Here is a 16,669-nt window from a genome sequence, read left to right on the forward strand (position 1 = left end):
ATTTGCTCCAGTTTTAGGGAAAAAATGCTCATTGTCATTACTATATTATTATTTATTTCGCTAACTGCTTATTTGCTATCACTTTTACGATCATATTTGTACATATTGTATGTGCTGGTGTTGTTCTCTTGTTGTTGTTGTATTTGCTGTTGTTGTTTTTGTTTCTCTGTCCAATTTCCCCCTCTGTCTTCGTTTTTTTTTCTCTTTCTATCCCCTCCTGCTCCGGCCCGGCTGCACCAAATGATAATATAAATACGTTTAATAAAGTCAAATTCAAATAAGGCAACAAGAGAAGTATCCTACACTTCTCTTTTGTAAAGTAAATCTGAACAGCCGATATGGGCATTTACATCAACTATATGATTTGCCTGAGAAGCTGGACAGGACAAAAAATAAATAAATGAAGCGTAAAATACGACAGCGGAGACCCCGGACTGTTGAAGGACTGAAGCTCTACATAAAACAAGAATGGGAAAGAATTCCACTCCCAAAGGTTCAACAATTAGTTTCCTCAGTTCCCAAACGTTTATTGAGTGTTGTTAAAAGAAAAGGTGATGTAACACAGTGGTGAACATGCCCTTTCCCAACTACTTTGGCACGTGTTGCAGCCATGAAATTTCAAGTAAATTATTATTTTCAAATTTTCTTTTTTATATTTATGAGTTTGAACATCAAATATGTTGTCTTTGTAGCATATTCAACTGAATATGGGTTGAAAAGGATTTGCAAATCATTGTATTCTGTTTATATTTACATCAAACACAATTTTCCAACTCATATGGAAACGGGGTTTGTACAAAAAAACAACAAATACAATACAACTGATTAATTGTGTTACAAACTGATGGGTAAATACCCACAAAAGCATGCTAGAAATACTGAATATGAATATGAATTATTGATGAAGAGTGTCATGTTGCTTTGTACCTGCCGGGGCGCTTCTCTGCACTTGGACGTAGGAGCGCAAGGTGATGTCAGCCGACCCCCCAGACTCCAGCGGGATGGGGTGAGCGTGGAAGTGTCTCAGCATGTCCGACACGGTGTGGAACCACAAATGGTGGACGTGGCACTGGCCGTTGTCGTTGACGGACAAACGCAGATGCTGGGCGGGGAAGAGAACACGCACAAAGACGGCTGAGCTACGGCTTGGAGGACATTTGAAGCTGACAGGGCGAGACGGGCAAGGTCAGAGGTGGTCATCTCGGTGTTGCTGTGGAAGCACAACATGGCAGCTGACTCTTCCTGACAGGATGCAGGAAAGGTGTTACATAAGACACAAATGATGTCATTCGTTTGGCTTTCTCCTGAGTTGGGACAACCTGGTCTGCTGTGAGCTGTCTGATAAAGATGAGAGTAATATGACACAGCAACCACATACTGTATATAATATAGCACGCTGGGCCAATAATCATTTGGTGCAATTGGTCCATTTGTGTTGGCCACACTGTTGTACTGCACTAAGAGAAGACTTTATCTTCATTAGCCAAACTGATTTGTGATTTATTTTAACATCAGAAAGTAAACACAAGGTTGTTGTTGTTTTTGTTTTTTTTTACAATACTTGTATTTGTTTTGATTCACAAAGGTAGTACTTCAAATAAACAATGTGACACAGCATGTTGTTACTGTTTATTCTGTATAGTTAATTCCTATATGACATATTTCTGCTCACACTCTCAATGGATCTGTCTATATACATGGTGTACTGTACATTTATATGTACATAACTTAAAAAAAGAATGAAATAATAACAAAAGAATATCTCCCTCTATGAAAATGTAAAAATAGAAATGAAGGCATCATGAAATGACAAAATGATGACAAGTATATATTAATATTGAACCAAAAAAACAGTTTGTATACCGTTTATATATATATATATATATATATATATATATATATATATATATATGGGCTTCACGGTGGAAGAGGGGTTAGTGCGTCTGCCTCACAATACGAAGTTCCTGCAGTCCTGGGTTCAAATCCAGGCTCGGGATCTTTCTGTGTGGAGTTTGCATGTTCTCCCCGTGAATGCGTGGGTTCCCTCCGGGTACTCCGGCTTCCTCCCACTTCCAAAGACATGCACCTGGGGATAGGCCCCGCCCACCTCCAAAGACATGCACCTGGGGATAGGTTGATTGGCAACACTAAATTGGCCCTAGTGTGTGAATGTGAGTGTGAATGTTGTCTGTCTATCTGTGTTGGCCCTGCGATAAGGTGGCGACTTGTCCAGGGTGTACCCTGCCTTCCGCCCGATTGTAGCTGAGATAGGCGCCAGCACCCCCCGCGACCCCAAAAGGGAATAAGCGGTAGAAAATGGATGGAGATATATATATATGTATATATATATATATATATATATATATATATATATATATATATATATATATATTTATATATATATGTATATACACCCTGTGATGAGGTGGCGACTTGTCCAGGGTGTACACCGCCTTCCGCCCGAATGCAGCTGAGATAGGCTCCAGTACCCCCCGTGACCCCAAAAGGGACAAGCGGTAGAAACACACACACACACACACACACACACACACACACACACACACACACACACACACACACACACACACACACACACACGTATATAAACTGTTTTTTTCATTCATTATTAGAATAAACTTGTCAGCATTTTTGTCATTTCATGATGCCTTTATCTCTATTTTTACATTTTGATAAGAGGGAGATATTTTTCATGGAGAGAATGCCAAGAGTGTGCAAAACAGTAATCAGAGCAAAGGGTGGCTATTTTGAAGAAACTAGAAAACAAAATATGTTTTCAGCTATTTCACCTTTTTTTTTGTTAAGTCCATAACTCCACATGTGCTCATTCATAGTTTTGATGTGACAATCTACAATGTAAATAGTCATGAACATAAAGATTGAATGAGGAGGTGTGTCCACACTTTTGGCCTGTACTGTATATTTAAAAGTACAATCTACAACATATTTTTAAAACATCAACTGCTATAATGATTATTTAAAATGAATAAAAAAAATAGGCTGGACTTTTTGAGGAGACATTTCTATTAACAATTACATTAAAACATATTCAAAAATATGATCTCAAACAGCACAACTCTGTGACTAACACGACCTTAACCGGCCACATTTCTGGAAGTTGATGTACTGATAAGTTTTGATGTACCACTTTAGTGTTCTATGCTCCAAAAATCCTGTTAGCAGGTGTGTTTTCCATCCTCTTACCTTGGCTTTGCCTTGGAAGTTGAAGGTGAGCACGTACTCGCCGGGCCGCGTCTCACTTTGCCGGATGACAAAAAGCCCGTGGCTCCTCGCCCCGCCCGCCAACACCAGCTGAGCCGCTCGCACACGAGACAGAGTTCCGTGGAACCATGGGTATCCTGCCAGGCTGGCCTCGCCCTCAGAGTCCTTGGCTCCGTCGCTGCCACCTTAACACAGTCACCACAACAAAAGAAACATTAAACATTGTCCTGCCTGGACAGGGGGCGGCAACCCAAAATGTGGAAAGAGCCAAATCTTTTAAAAGTGTTAGAATGAGGACAACACATGATGGAAGTGTCTATTGTTATATTTTCTATTTTATTTCCATTTATACACCCATTATTTACTTTTTAAATTACATCTCAATTCTGTACAATGCTGCTGGAATTAAAATTTTCCTGAGAGAACTCTTCTGAAGGAATCTTGTTTGTTCGTTCGTTCGTGTTCGTTGTTCAAACTCCTTCCTTCCTTCCTTCCTTCCTTCCTTTGTTCGTTCGTTCAAACTCCTTCCTTCCTTCCTTCATCCATTTGTCCGTCTGATCGTTCATTCGAACTCCTTCCTTCCTTCCTTCCTTCATTCGTTCGAACTCCTTCCTTCCTTTGTTCTTCCAAACTCCTTCTTTCCTTCCTTCCTTCCTTTGTTCTTCCAAACTCCTTCTTTCCTTCCTTCCTTCGTCCGTCTGTCCGAACTCCTTCCTTCCTTCCTTCATTCATTCGTTCGATCGTTCGAACTCCTTCTCCTTCCTTCCTTCATTTGTTCGATCGTTCGTACTCCTTCCTTTCTTCGTTTGTTCGTTCGAACTCCTTCCTTCGTTCAAACTCCTTCCTTCCTTCCTTCCTTCATTCTTTCAATCGTTCGAACTCCTTCCTTCCTTTGTTCGTTCGTTCGAACTCCTTTCTTCCTTCGTTCGTTCATTCTTCGTTCGTTCGAAGTCCTTCCTTCCTTCCTTTGTTCGAACTCCTTCCTTCCTTCCTTCGTTTGTTTGTTCGATTGTTCGAACTCCTTCTTTCCTTCCTTCGTTCGAACTCCTTTGTTAGTTTGATCTATCTATCTATCTATCCATCTATCTATCCATCCATCCATCCGTCCATCCATCTATCTATCACACGTCTGTCTTGGAGAAAAGTGGTGCATATAAAGCAGGGGTGTCAAGCTCGTTTTAGACGGGGGGCCCCAGGGAGAAAAATCTACTCCCAAGTGGACCGGACTGGTAAAATCACGGCACGATAACCTAAAAATAAAGACAATTCCAATTTGTTTGTTTTTTTTGTTTACAAATAGAACAAGCACATTCTAAAATTTACAAATCATAATGTTGTTGTTTTTTTTACACTTAAATGTTGCAGTTAATAGTATTCTATCTTTATTTGTGGTTATTCATACTTTCTGATTAAATGATGTGATAATGTTTATCAGTCAACTCATTGGTGTTATTTTCAATCTATTAAGATAAAAAAAAAAAATCATATAAAAATCAAATTATAGGATGTCATTTATGTAGTTTGCTCATTTTCCTCAACTGGTGCACTAACCTCTTGTGCTTTATTTTGTTTACATATGTAGCATCATCTACAAAGATACAAATAATTGCTATTCTGACATCTAGTGGACACATTTAGAACAGCAGTTTCTTTCATTCTAAAATTTCGTCTCATTTTTACTCGAGATATCCGATAACATCGGCAGGCCGATAAATGCTTTAAAATGTAATATCGGAAATTATCGGTATCGGTTTCAAAATTATCGGTATCAGTTTTAAACAAAGAGTAAAATGTATGTCTTTTTAAAACGCGCTGTGCACATTGACGTAGGGAGAAATACAGAGCGCCAATTAATCTTAAAGGCACTGCCTTTGCGTGCTGGCCCAGTCACATGATATCTACGGCTTTTCACACACACAAGTGAATGCAATGCATATTTGGTCAACACCCATACAGGTCACACTGAGGGTGGCTGTATAAACAACTTTAACACTGTTACAAACATGCGCCACACTGTGAACCCACACCAAACAAGAATGACAAACACATTTCGGGAGAACAGCCGCACCGTAACACAACATAAACCCAACATAACAAATACCCAGAACCCCTTGCAGCACTAGCTCTTCTGGGACGCTACAATATACACCCCCTGCTACCCCGCTCCCCCTCATCTCAACCTCTCTCAGGGAGAGCATGTCCCAAATTCCAAGCTGCTGTTTTGGGGCATGTTAAAAAAAAATAATGCACTTTGTGACTTCAATAATAAATATGGCGGTGCCATGTTGGCATTTTTTTCCATAACTTGACTTGATTTATTTTGGAAATCCTTGGTACATTGTTTAATGTACCAAGGTAATTGTTATTGTACCAAGGTAATTGTAATTGTTTTTTTCCAAGATGGCGCTGCTGTAGTGGTTGCTGTAGGCAGGAGCTCTGTGCTCTTGTGTCATCCTTTTGTGTTTCTCTCTTGTTTTCATGTGTTATATTTTTTTGCCTTTTGGTCCGGGACCCTTTGGGACTGTGTGACAAGGGGTGGCACTTTCGTGACCTCTGTGGTGCTATTTTTGTGGACTTCTGGATCTGCCTCCCGGGAGCCTTTTGGCCATGGAGACCAGCTGCTGGGTGTCTGCCACACCAGAGTCAGTTTGGAGGGACTGGAGGAGATGCGGGTGAGGGGACAGGGCTGTGGAGCTAGCACTGAGCGCTGGGACGGAGAGGTTTCGCGGTGTCTTGGCTGGGTGAGCAGGTGTCGGACACCTCAGTCACCTTGGACGTATCCTCGCTCATCCATGCGGACTGGACATTGGCCGAGAGTGGAGTCGGCTGTCTTGGTTGCTTTGTTGGGTCTGCTCCTGTCTCTGGCCATGCTCCCTCCACCCCAGCGGACGATGGTGTGGAACACCGCAGAGGCCACCCCAGTGGATGTGTTTCTTTTACTTTTTATTCATAGCTGTATGTAGAAGTGTCTGGTTGTATCTGCTGCTTTAATGTCTTTAATGTCCTCTGTGTTCTTTGATGTTTGATGTTTCCCTCTTACACACATGGAAGAGGGATGTGTACTATGGCTATGAGTTGTTGTTTTCCCTTGGCCTCAGTCTGCAACCCCTCTCCAGGGCCCAGGCTAAGACCATTTTTAATTTATTTTATTCATTTTTTATTTATTTTAATCTACTATTCTTTTCTCCCCCCCCTCCCTTGTTTACCTGTATGTCATCTTTTTTGTAAGGGGCGCTGGAAGCCGGCAGACCCGTCAGCGATCCTGTTCTGTCTCCCTGTAATGTTTGTCTGATCTTGAATGGGATTGTGCTGAAAATTGTAATTTTCCTGAAGGAACTCTCCTGACGGAATAAATAAAGTACTATCTAATCTAATCTAATCTAATCTAATGCATCCAGCGGGGCATCACAACAAAATTAAGCATAATAATGTGTTCATTCCACGACTGAATATATCAGTATCGGTAATTAAGAGTTGGACAATATCGGAATGTCGGATATCGGCAAAAAAAGCCATTATCAGACAAATTTTTCATTTTTACACTTAGCGAACACTTCCCGTGGGCCGGATGAAACCTGTTCGCGGGCCATACGTTTGACACCCCTCACATAAACAAACTACGGCGAGTTCAGGGACCACTGAAATAAGCAGGACAAATACTCTCATCAAAGAAGAATGTTTCATATAAACAGTGGGATTTCCAACAATGTGTCCTGTTTATCCTCTTCCAGAAACCATATTGGAGCAAAAAATATATTTTTTCCTTTATCATTTTCCATTTTCATACATTGTTCAAAAGCTGCAGGGAGCCAGAAGGGCGGTGCTAAAGAGACACATGCGGCTGTAGAGCCATGGGTTGCCGACCACCGTGCTAGGATGAGTGTGTGAGGTATTGCCTGCTGCAGAGTTGGAGGCCAGGACCTCTGGGGACTGGAGGAAGCGCTCCAAAGGCATGTGGGATGGATGCTGGGTGAAGGCTGGTTCTCTGCAGCGCACGGCGGGGAAACTGTAGTGTTCCGCCACGGCAGGACACAACCTCTCCGGCGCTCGATACACACCTAAACAAGTGGACGGGCATCAGCAAACGTCAAGGGAAAGATGGTGCGGCCGAACGGTCTCACCCTCGGAGAGCAGCTCACAGCTGCAGGAGGCCACCATGGAGCAGTCTTTGGAGGACGCCTGACCGTGAGGACACGACGCCAGCTCGATGTCGTCGCCGCTGTCGCTGTACACAAGTCGGGGAGGGGTTACGGATAACTACCAGTGTGTAGGCTTTCTACTAATACAAATAAAGTGTGTTTACTTACATCCTGTGCTGAGCAATGAGCAAGAATGTCAGTGGTGTGTGTTTATGTTTGTGTAAAAAGAACTGTCAAAACCTCCACTAATTGCATGATTAATGACTGTGTGTGTTTCTCCCCGTTTGTCCCCCCGTCCATCCAACCGCTCTCTTCCTTCCCTCAACAGCAAATATTTATCTGGTGCTTTACCCGGGGTCTATGCAGTCCTGGATGTCAGCAACCCAGGAGTTTTTCTGCAGCGAGTCGATGGTTTCCAGAATGTATTCGCCCCCGTTTTCCACCTACAGGACCAAACAAACAGGACATTTACAGTCAGTAAGCACATTTGCCCGAGGAGCAAGAATAAAGTACGATATAGTGCCGATTTGTTTTGTTTTTTACCTTGAGAACAAAAGTGTTGTCTTTGTCAGGCATTTCAAGGGGCATGGTGGTCCTCACCTCCACAATGGCCGTCAAGGGAATGCTCACCTTCGGTTTGGACGACTGAAGATGAAAAATAATTGTAGGTTTTTTAGTTATATAAACACTGGCTGGTTAGGTTCAGAAGTATTTAGACAGCTGTTACACACTATGGATTACAATTTATATGGTCAACAGTGTGGAATAATTCTGGTAGAATTCTCCGAAATCATGGAAAAACTATTCAATACCCGATTAGACCCGGGTTGGGGAGGAGACCCTGCCCCAAGTGGAGGAGTTCAAGTACCTAGGAGTCTTGTTCACGAGTGAGGGAATAGTGGATGGTGAGATCGACAGGCGGATCGGTGCGGCGTCTTCAGTAATGCGGACGTTGTATCGATCCGTTGTGGTGAAGAAGGCGCTGAGCCGGAAGGCAAAGCTCTCAATTTACCGGTCATTCTACGTTCCCATCCTCACCTATGGTCATGAGCTTTGGGTCATGACCGAAAGGATAAGATCACGGGTACAAGCGGCCAAAATGAGTTTTCTCCGCCGTGTGGCGGGTCTCTCCCTTAGAGATAGGGTGAGAAGTTCTGCCATCCGGGAGGAACTCAAAGTAAAGCCGCTGCTCCTCCACATGGAGAGGAGCCAGATGAGGTGGTTCGGGCATCTGGTCAGGATGCCACCCGAACGCCTCCCTAGGGAGGTGTTTAGGGCACGTCCAACTGGTAGGAGGCCACGGGGAAGACCCAGGACACGTTGGGAAGACTATGTCTCCCGGCTGGCCTGGGAACGTATCGGGATCCCCCGGGAAGAGCTAGACGAAGTGGCTGGGGAGAGGGAAGTCTGGGCTTCCCTGCTTAGGCTGCTGCCCCCGCGACCCGACCTCGGATAAGTGGAAGATGATGAATGGATGGATGGATGGACCCGATTAGACAAATTTATCAACAAATAGGAGAAAGTGTCAAAAAAGTGATTTTCGTTCCCACGTCTGGGCACTACTCTTTTTTTTTGCATTTTTGCATAGACAATGCCATTGTGGACATTAGGTTAAAAGTTCTCCGCAAAATATCCCACCAGGTTTTTTTTAGAACCATTAATGTATAAAAATAGGAATTACAAAAAAACAAAAATCATATGCAGCTGGTTTCTCTTGTAAATGTATTTACATTCATTCTGGAAACAGACTATCTCTCACAAATTGACATTACCGTATTTTTCGGACTATAAGTCGCAGTTTTTTTCATAGTTTGGCCGGGGGTGTGACTTATACTCAGGAGCGACTTATGCGTGAAATTATTAACACATTACCGTAAAATAGCAAATAATATTATTTATCTCACTAACGTAAGAGACTAGACGTATAAGATTTCATGGGATTTATGGATTAGGAGTGAGAGATAGTTTGGTAAAGGTATAGCATGTTCTATATGTTATAGTTATTTGAATAACTCTTACCATAATATGTTAGGTTAACATAGCAGTTGCTTATTTATGCCTCATATAACCTACACTTATTCAGCCTGATCTTCACTATTCTTTATTTATTTCAAATTGCCTTTCAAATGTCTATTCTTGCTGTTGGATTTCATTAAATAAATTTCACCCAAAAATGCGACTTATACTCCAGTGCGACATATATATGTTTTTTTCCCTTCTTTATTATGCATTTTCGGCAGGTGCGACTTATACTCCGAAAAATACGGTATTACATGTACCTAACAATTGAGACAAGTATTTTAGAATTGGTATACTTTAATTTGAATTTAAACCATCAAACATACAAAAATAATGAAAAAAACATTTCGAAATAAGTGAATAGCAACCTGTACAATTGAACATAAACATGGTACATTTGGCTAAACAATGATGTTGTATACATTAAAAATTTCAGTGGATTCTGTGTTATAAGAGGAAGTAAAAAATAAAATAAAATAATGAACACTTAGGCCCAAAATGGATGACATCAGTCAAAATATCAAATAATGCCGAAAAATGGAAATGCATCAAAAACTGCATTACAGTATCGAATCGTGACCCCAAATATCGATATTGTATCGAATCGTGGGACACCCAAAGATTCGCAGCCCTACCCCAAACCATCACAAACACTGGATTTTGAACTTTACACCGAGAATATTCCGGATGGTTCTTTTCCTCTTTGTTCCGGAGGACATGACGCCCAGTTTCCAAAAACAACTCGAAATGTGGACTCATCAGACCACAGAACACTTTTCCACTTTGCATCAGTCCATCTTAGATGAGTCTGTGCCCAGCGAAGCCGGTGGCATTTCTGGGTGTTGTTGAGAAATGGTTTTCGCTTTGCATGGTAGAGCTTTAACTTGCACTTACAGATGTAGCAACCAACCGTATTTAGTGACAGTGGTTTTCTGAAGTGTTCCTGAGCCCATGTGGTGATATCCTTTAGAGTTTGATGTGTCGGTTTTTGATACAGTGCCGTCTGAGGGATCGAAGGTCACAGTCATCCAATGTTGGTTTCCGGCCATGCCGCTTACGTGGAGTGATTTCTCCAGATTCTCTGAACCTTTTGATGATATTATGGACCATAGATGTTGAAATCTCTAAATTTCTTGCAATTGCACTTTGAGAAACGTTGTTCTTAAACTGTTTGACTATTTGCTCACGCAGTTGTGGACAAAGGGGTGTACCTCGCCCCATCCTTTCTTGTGAAAGACTGAGCATTATTTGGAAGCTGTTTTTATACCCAATCATGGCACCCACCTGTTCCCAATTAGCCTGCACACCTGTGGGATGTTCCAAATAAGTGTTTGATGAGCATTCCTCAGTATTTATTGCCGCCCTTCCCAACTTCTTTGTCACGTTTTGCTGGCATCAGATTCTAAAGTTAATGATTATGTGCTAAAAACAAAAACAAATGTTTGAACATCAAATATGTTGTCTTTGTAGCATGCACTGTAAAATAAAATCCTATTTTTATGGTTAATTTACTCTAAATTTCTACTGTAATTTTTCTATTTTTTTTAAATAGGTTATAACACTGTAGAATTAAAGACAATATCTGTAAATAAACAAACATATGCCAGCAATGACAAACTGTATATTTGTATATTTCTATTTTTTTTACAGAAAAATACCAAATTAATTATACACATTATGGTTGGTAGCGGGGGTGTAGCCCGGAAGAGTCAGCGCTGCATGGGATTGTGGGTATTTGTTATGTTATGTTTATGTTGTGTTACAGTGAGGATGTTCTCCTGAAATGAGTTTATCATTCATGTTTGATGTGGGTTCACAGCGTGGCGTATATTTGTAACAGTGTTAAAGTTGTTTGTACGGCCACCGTCAGTGTGTCCTGTATGGCTGTTGACCAAGTATGTCTTGCAGTTACTATCATATGTTTATTAAAGCCATACACATCACGCGTTAAAATCGACACGCTGATGGTTCGGTAAATGAGCGAAAGCAGAGGGCAATAAAGTGCTGTCACGGTACTCCTGTGATATATTTGCCCTGGCAAAGATCGGGTCAATCCTACGAGAGAGTCACCGAAAGTCTATCGGTAGGATCGGTAAGTATGTTGTTAGGGCGGGATAGCCATTCATAGAAGGTGAACTCACTTTGCACCAAGTTCCTGCGTTCAGTGCCCCCCCCCCCCTTGGTAAAGTGTATGTGAAGTGAAGTGAATTATATTTATATAGCGCTTTTCTCTAGTGACTCAAAGCGCTTTACATAGTGAAACCCAATATCTAAGTTACATTTAAACCAGTGTGGGTGGCACTGGGAGCAGGTGGGTAAAGTGTCTTGCCCAAGGACACAACGGCAGTGACTAGGATGGCGGAAGCGGGAATCGAACCTGCAACCCTCCAGTTGCTGGCACGGCCACTCTACCAACCGAGCTATGCTATGTGAGACCCCTGGCCTGATCCTAAAAATTCAGAAAAAATCTGTAAAATAATGGTATTTTTCTGTAGAACTGCCAGCCTTGTCACTTCATTAAAGGTGGTTGATCGTAACAATTTGGAAAAACTCTGTGGAACAAAGGTATTTTTGTGCAGAACTGTTTGCATCGTCACTTTATTAAAGGTGGTTGATCTTAATAATTTAGTACAAATCTGTAAAATTACGATATTTCTCCGCAAAACGTTTCATGAAAATATCTGTAATGTTTTCGATCATTATTTGGTTAACAATATTTTACTTTAATTTTATGGTTATTGTTTGGCAGCCGTAGCTGCCAGTAGATGACCGTTTTTTTACAGAATTTTTTTTACAGTGTATTCAACTGAATATGGGTTGAAAAGGATTTGCAAATCATTGTATTCCGTTTATATTTACATCTAACACCATTTCGCAACTCATATGGAAACAGGGTCTGTAGCTCTAAACCACCCCAACAATACATTTAGCATTGAATGAGTGTTGAACTCAATTAAGTTTCCAGTAAGTGTATAAAATTCTGCTCATACTTTATTGCACTCGGTTACCACACGGTGCTCGTACATCCCAGTGGAACATGAAACATTTTCATAGTTTCTGCACTACAACACTAATTAGCAGTTTAATTTTGTGCTACACCCAGGAAGACTGCTGTAAATGTGCAATTACAAACCGTCCCAAGATTAAAATAGGCCCTTCTTAAGTACGATTTTACAATAAAACACCATACTTAAAGCACTAAACTAGGCTTTTAAACACAACCATTAAGACAACCTGTCTCTGGGTTATTTGTCAAGAAACCCTCAAAATTGTCCCCTCAGGGATTATAATTAAGGGTCCAAATGAGACGTGTAGCACAAAGCCACACCTCCGCCCCCAGTCTCCAGTCCGACATGAGGAAAAAGTTGAGTTTAACCGCAGCGTGGCAGCAGGAAAAACATTATTTTAAGCCATCAATAATTATTGCTGCCAAAATAAAACCGGAAGAGTTTTACGCGGCGTGATCATGGTGGCCGCTGTGTGCCCTCTGCGGAGGATAATCTGAACAGATCAAAAGGGTGTGTTTGAGACATTAGTTTGTGTCTTGGTGTGTGTGTGTGTGTGTGTGTGTGTGTGGAGACTGATGGTCTGGCTGAGGCTTATCAGCTGATCTGTCTGGAGTAAAAGCATCTTGATCCTAGTCGCCGACCACACCCACAATTCCTGTCAGAGGATCACATGTCAAGGAAGCACTTCACCAAGGCAGCATTTTCGGTAAACTGGCAGTGGGCGAGACAATGTGACCCTCCTTGTGGGATTGAACCCTCAAATAGTAGTAGTTTATAGTTGAGTCTTTATTTGAAGGGACAATGCACAGAAACATTAAGATCAAAGACAGATATGTTCTGTACCAGATTATAACTAAATAGCTCATTTCCAGATATTTCCATCTGCAGTCCCTGACTACCTACATTAAAGGGATACAAAAATCATGCAATAAAATACTGACAATAAAATCATACCATAGCATGTAATCAAATTAAGAAAAGTCATAAAATGCCCTTTCATGGACACATAATATACAATACAACCACACCTCATTTACATCAAAGACAATACATGCTCTTGCTCACATCTGTCATCATTTGTAAAAAAAACAACCATGATTTTAACACACGCACCTCATAATTTACAACAAAAGTGCTGTCATTGATAAAAATAATGCACATTAAGTTGATCTGTCAAACATAGTGGCCACCTTAGTGACCGTGTGAGCAGCTTCGATTGCTCCAAAGCCAAAGAGTAATCTGTTAAACTTTTCAAGTTCGTTGTGAGCTTGTTCCATTCCTTTATGGCTTTATATAAAAAGGCTGATTGTGCAAAATGTGTTTTACATCTGGGTACACTACACTGCCCCCTGGTGGAGGCTCGTGTGTTTCTAGTTGTCACAGCAGATGTAAACTGGACAAAGTGCTTAAGTGGCGCTGGTGCAGTGTTATTTAGGATTTCATGGGCCATTTGTATTGATGCTAATCTTGGAATGTTAGCTAAGTTTAACAATCTATATTTTTGGAGAACTGAACAGTGATGGCAAGGTTTTCGTTCAAGGATTTTGAGCGATTGTTTGTGCAAAAGTATTTGTATATATATAACTTTAAATAGATATCAGTGATTAGGTGGCGACTTATCGAGGGTGTACCCCGCCTTCTGCCTGAATGCAGCTGAGGTAGGCTCCAGCGACCCTCCGCGACCCCCAAAGGGACAAGAGGTAGAAAATGAATATACTGTAAATATATATCGATATACATCCATACATTTGTATTTTATATTTTTGATGTGCTTGCTTCTTTGTATTCAAAGAAAACGCCACACATTAATTCCAATGTGCCTGAACTGTAAGTTTATGCAGAAATGCCTAATAAAAATCTATAACACGAATGCTAGAAGTTTGATCAAATCAAGAAAGAAGTCATAGCAAAGCACAAAGGTCGCGTTCGCCACCCCCACCCCTCCTCACCGCTGTTAAGAATCTAGAATAGAGGTAAAAGTGATGTTAAATGATCATTTAGCCATCTAGAATAGAGGTAAAAGTGATGTTAAATGATCATTTAGCCATTTCGTTCGTCATTTATATGCATTTTGCATTGATTTAAACTACAATTATCTTGTATAAAAAAAGTGTTTTTTTTTTTTTTAGGTTTCTGGAACAGGTTACCGTATTTCCTTGAATTGCCGCCAGGTATATAGTATGCGCCTGCCTAGAATTACTGCCGGGTCAAACTCGTTTCGCAAAATAATTAGCGCATGCTTAGCATTACCGCTGGCTCAGGATTAACGCCGGGTCAAACTCATTTCGCAAAATATTATTTTTATTAGCGCATGTCTAGAATTTCCGCCGGGTCAAACTAGTTCCGCCAAATAATTAGCATATGCCTAGAATTTCCGCCGGGTCAAACTCGTCACGTCACGAGTGACACTTCACCTGTCATCATTTTCAAAATGGAGGAGGCTGATTTCAATCATTTGAAATCGAATAAAGGGAAGAAGTAGGATTTAAGGTCCAAGCTTTTGAATTTGCTAAAAAGAACAGTAAGCAGCTATGTTGTATTAATATACCGTAGCTGCGTGTGTCAAATATGAGTCATTAAATTACTCCCGCCTCCTGGTGGTAGAGGGCGCTAGTGATCCTTCTTGTGACCACTCGGCTGCAGAAGAAGTGACAACAAGCAGCAAGAGTGAGCAGCGATCGTTTATTTGTTCCTCTCACTTGCACTTTTAACATGGAGGATTACATATCTAAAATAAAACAGTTTTCTAAACTGGACTTTCAATGGAAGCAGGAGGTAATAAAGGAAGATCTCCATCGAGACAGAGAGACTTTTAAAACTGAAGGAAGATAAGGAAGACTTCTATAAACAAGTTATCAATGCTTTTGATCAGAAGGAGCTGCGCATGGACTTCATTTATAAGTAAAGGTAAGACCATAATAACGTTTTTTTTAATTAAATGTGCTTTTCATGATGGTATCCTTACATCACACTCAAATTTTTAAGCGCAGGCCTAAATTTACCGCATGCCCTTGGTAAACGCCGGAGTAAGAAGAGGTTTTAAATTAATTAGCGCCCCGGCGGCAATTCAAGGAATTAAAATAATTGTAAACATAGTTATTTTAAAATTGCTGTACAGGTCAAAGACTTTTATGTTTTATGCAATCTTGGCAAAGTTACCATTTCCCCTTTAGGAGGCACAGAGTGGGTGGACACTAGTGGGCATCTGCTGTGTCATCATGCAGCAGACTGATGGAGTCAGGAAGGAGACTATAGTGGTCACTTTAATCACTGCTGAGTCTGCACTCTTCTTATCATTTCTAAGAACAGGGCGGCGGTCATCACTTCTGCTCTAAAGGTCCCTAATTTCTCCATGCCTGCTTTTCTCATGTCGAGAGAGAATAATGGACCGCAACATGTGCAACTGCTGAGGAACTATTAGGACATTTAAATGTTCCTTTTGTGACTCACGCTGCTATTTTTACACTCGTTCCAAAATGAGGAACTGGTTGATTTAGAAACTCCAAGGTCAGAGGAACAACTTCCCCATGTCCACCTTCAGACCGCAAACATGCTCCTCGGAGTCCTTCCCACGCCCCAATCCTAGTCCTTCACAGACCCACCTGTGCTCCTGACCCCCCACCATCAAAGACAGATTTACACACACTCAGCTCCACGCCGCCTCCTTAGGGTCGTGTGCAACAACATGTGTGTCCGCGTGGGAAAAGACGTAACAGGATCAGGGTTTTTTATATTTATATTCAACATGTTTTATCATTTTGAGTTGCTTCCTCACTTTACTTGCAGAACTATCGAATGTGAAGTTCAAAAGGGGGTTTTAAAGCGCACCTATGATGTGTAATCTACATTTAACACACTTCCTTGTGGTCTAGATCAGGGGTGTCAAACTCATTCATATCTACGGCTTTTCACACACACAAGTGAATGCAAGTCATGCAGGGTCAACAGCCATACAGGTCACACTGAGGGTTGCCGTATAAACAACTTTAACACTTGTTACAAATATGTGCCATACTGTGAACTGACACCAAACAAGAATGCCAAACACATTTCGGGAGAACATCCACACTGTAACACAACATAAACACGACAGAACAAATACACAGAACCCCCTGCAGCACTAACTCTTCCGGGACGCTACAACATGCACCTTTAAAACTTTAACTAATATTGCAACAAATATTATATCATCACACATTCCAAACATCAAAATAAGTATTTAAATATCTGATTGACTCATGATTTTCAAGCAACTTAGCCATC

At 41.2% G+C, this 16,669-nt stretch overlaps 1 protein-coding gene across 3 annotated transcripts in view; it reads right to left on the reverse strand.

Moving 5' to 3' along the window:
* The window catches only part of LOC133537239 (SH2B adapter protein 2), a 57,666-nt gene that overhangs the window by 2,948 nt on the left and 38,049 nt on the right, over positions 1-16,669 (reverse strand). For all 3 annotated transcript variants that reach the window (XM_061878187.1, XM_061878188.1, XM_061878186.1), the window contains 6 exons: positions 7,923-8,024; positions 7,731-7,822; positions 7,362-7,465; positions 7,137-7,298; positions 3,223-3,425; positions 928-1,102 (listed from right to left, as the gene is read on the reverse strand). In XM_061878187.1, coding sequence (XP_061734171.1) covers positions 928-1,102; positions 3,223-3,425; positions 7,137-7,298; positions 7,362-7,465; positions 7,731-7,822; positions 7,923-8,024 — 838 coding nt within the window. The remainder of the gene's footprint in view (positions 1-927; positions 1,103-3,222; positions 3,426-7,136; positions 7,299-7,361; positions 7,466-7,730; positions 7,823-7,922; positions 8,025-16,669) is intronic.

This window comes from Nerophis ophidion, linkage group LG18 (genome assembly GCF_033978795.1).
Source record: "Nerophis ophidion isolate RoL-2023_Sa linkage group LG18, RoL_Noph_v1.0, whole genome shotgun sequence".
NCBI classification, from domain to species: domain Eukaryota; kingdom Metazoa; phylum Chordata; class Actinopteri; order Syngnathiformes; family Syngnathidae; genus Nerophis; species Nerophis ophidion.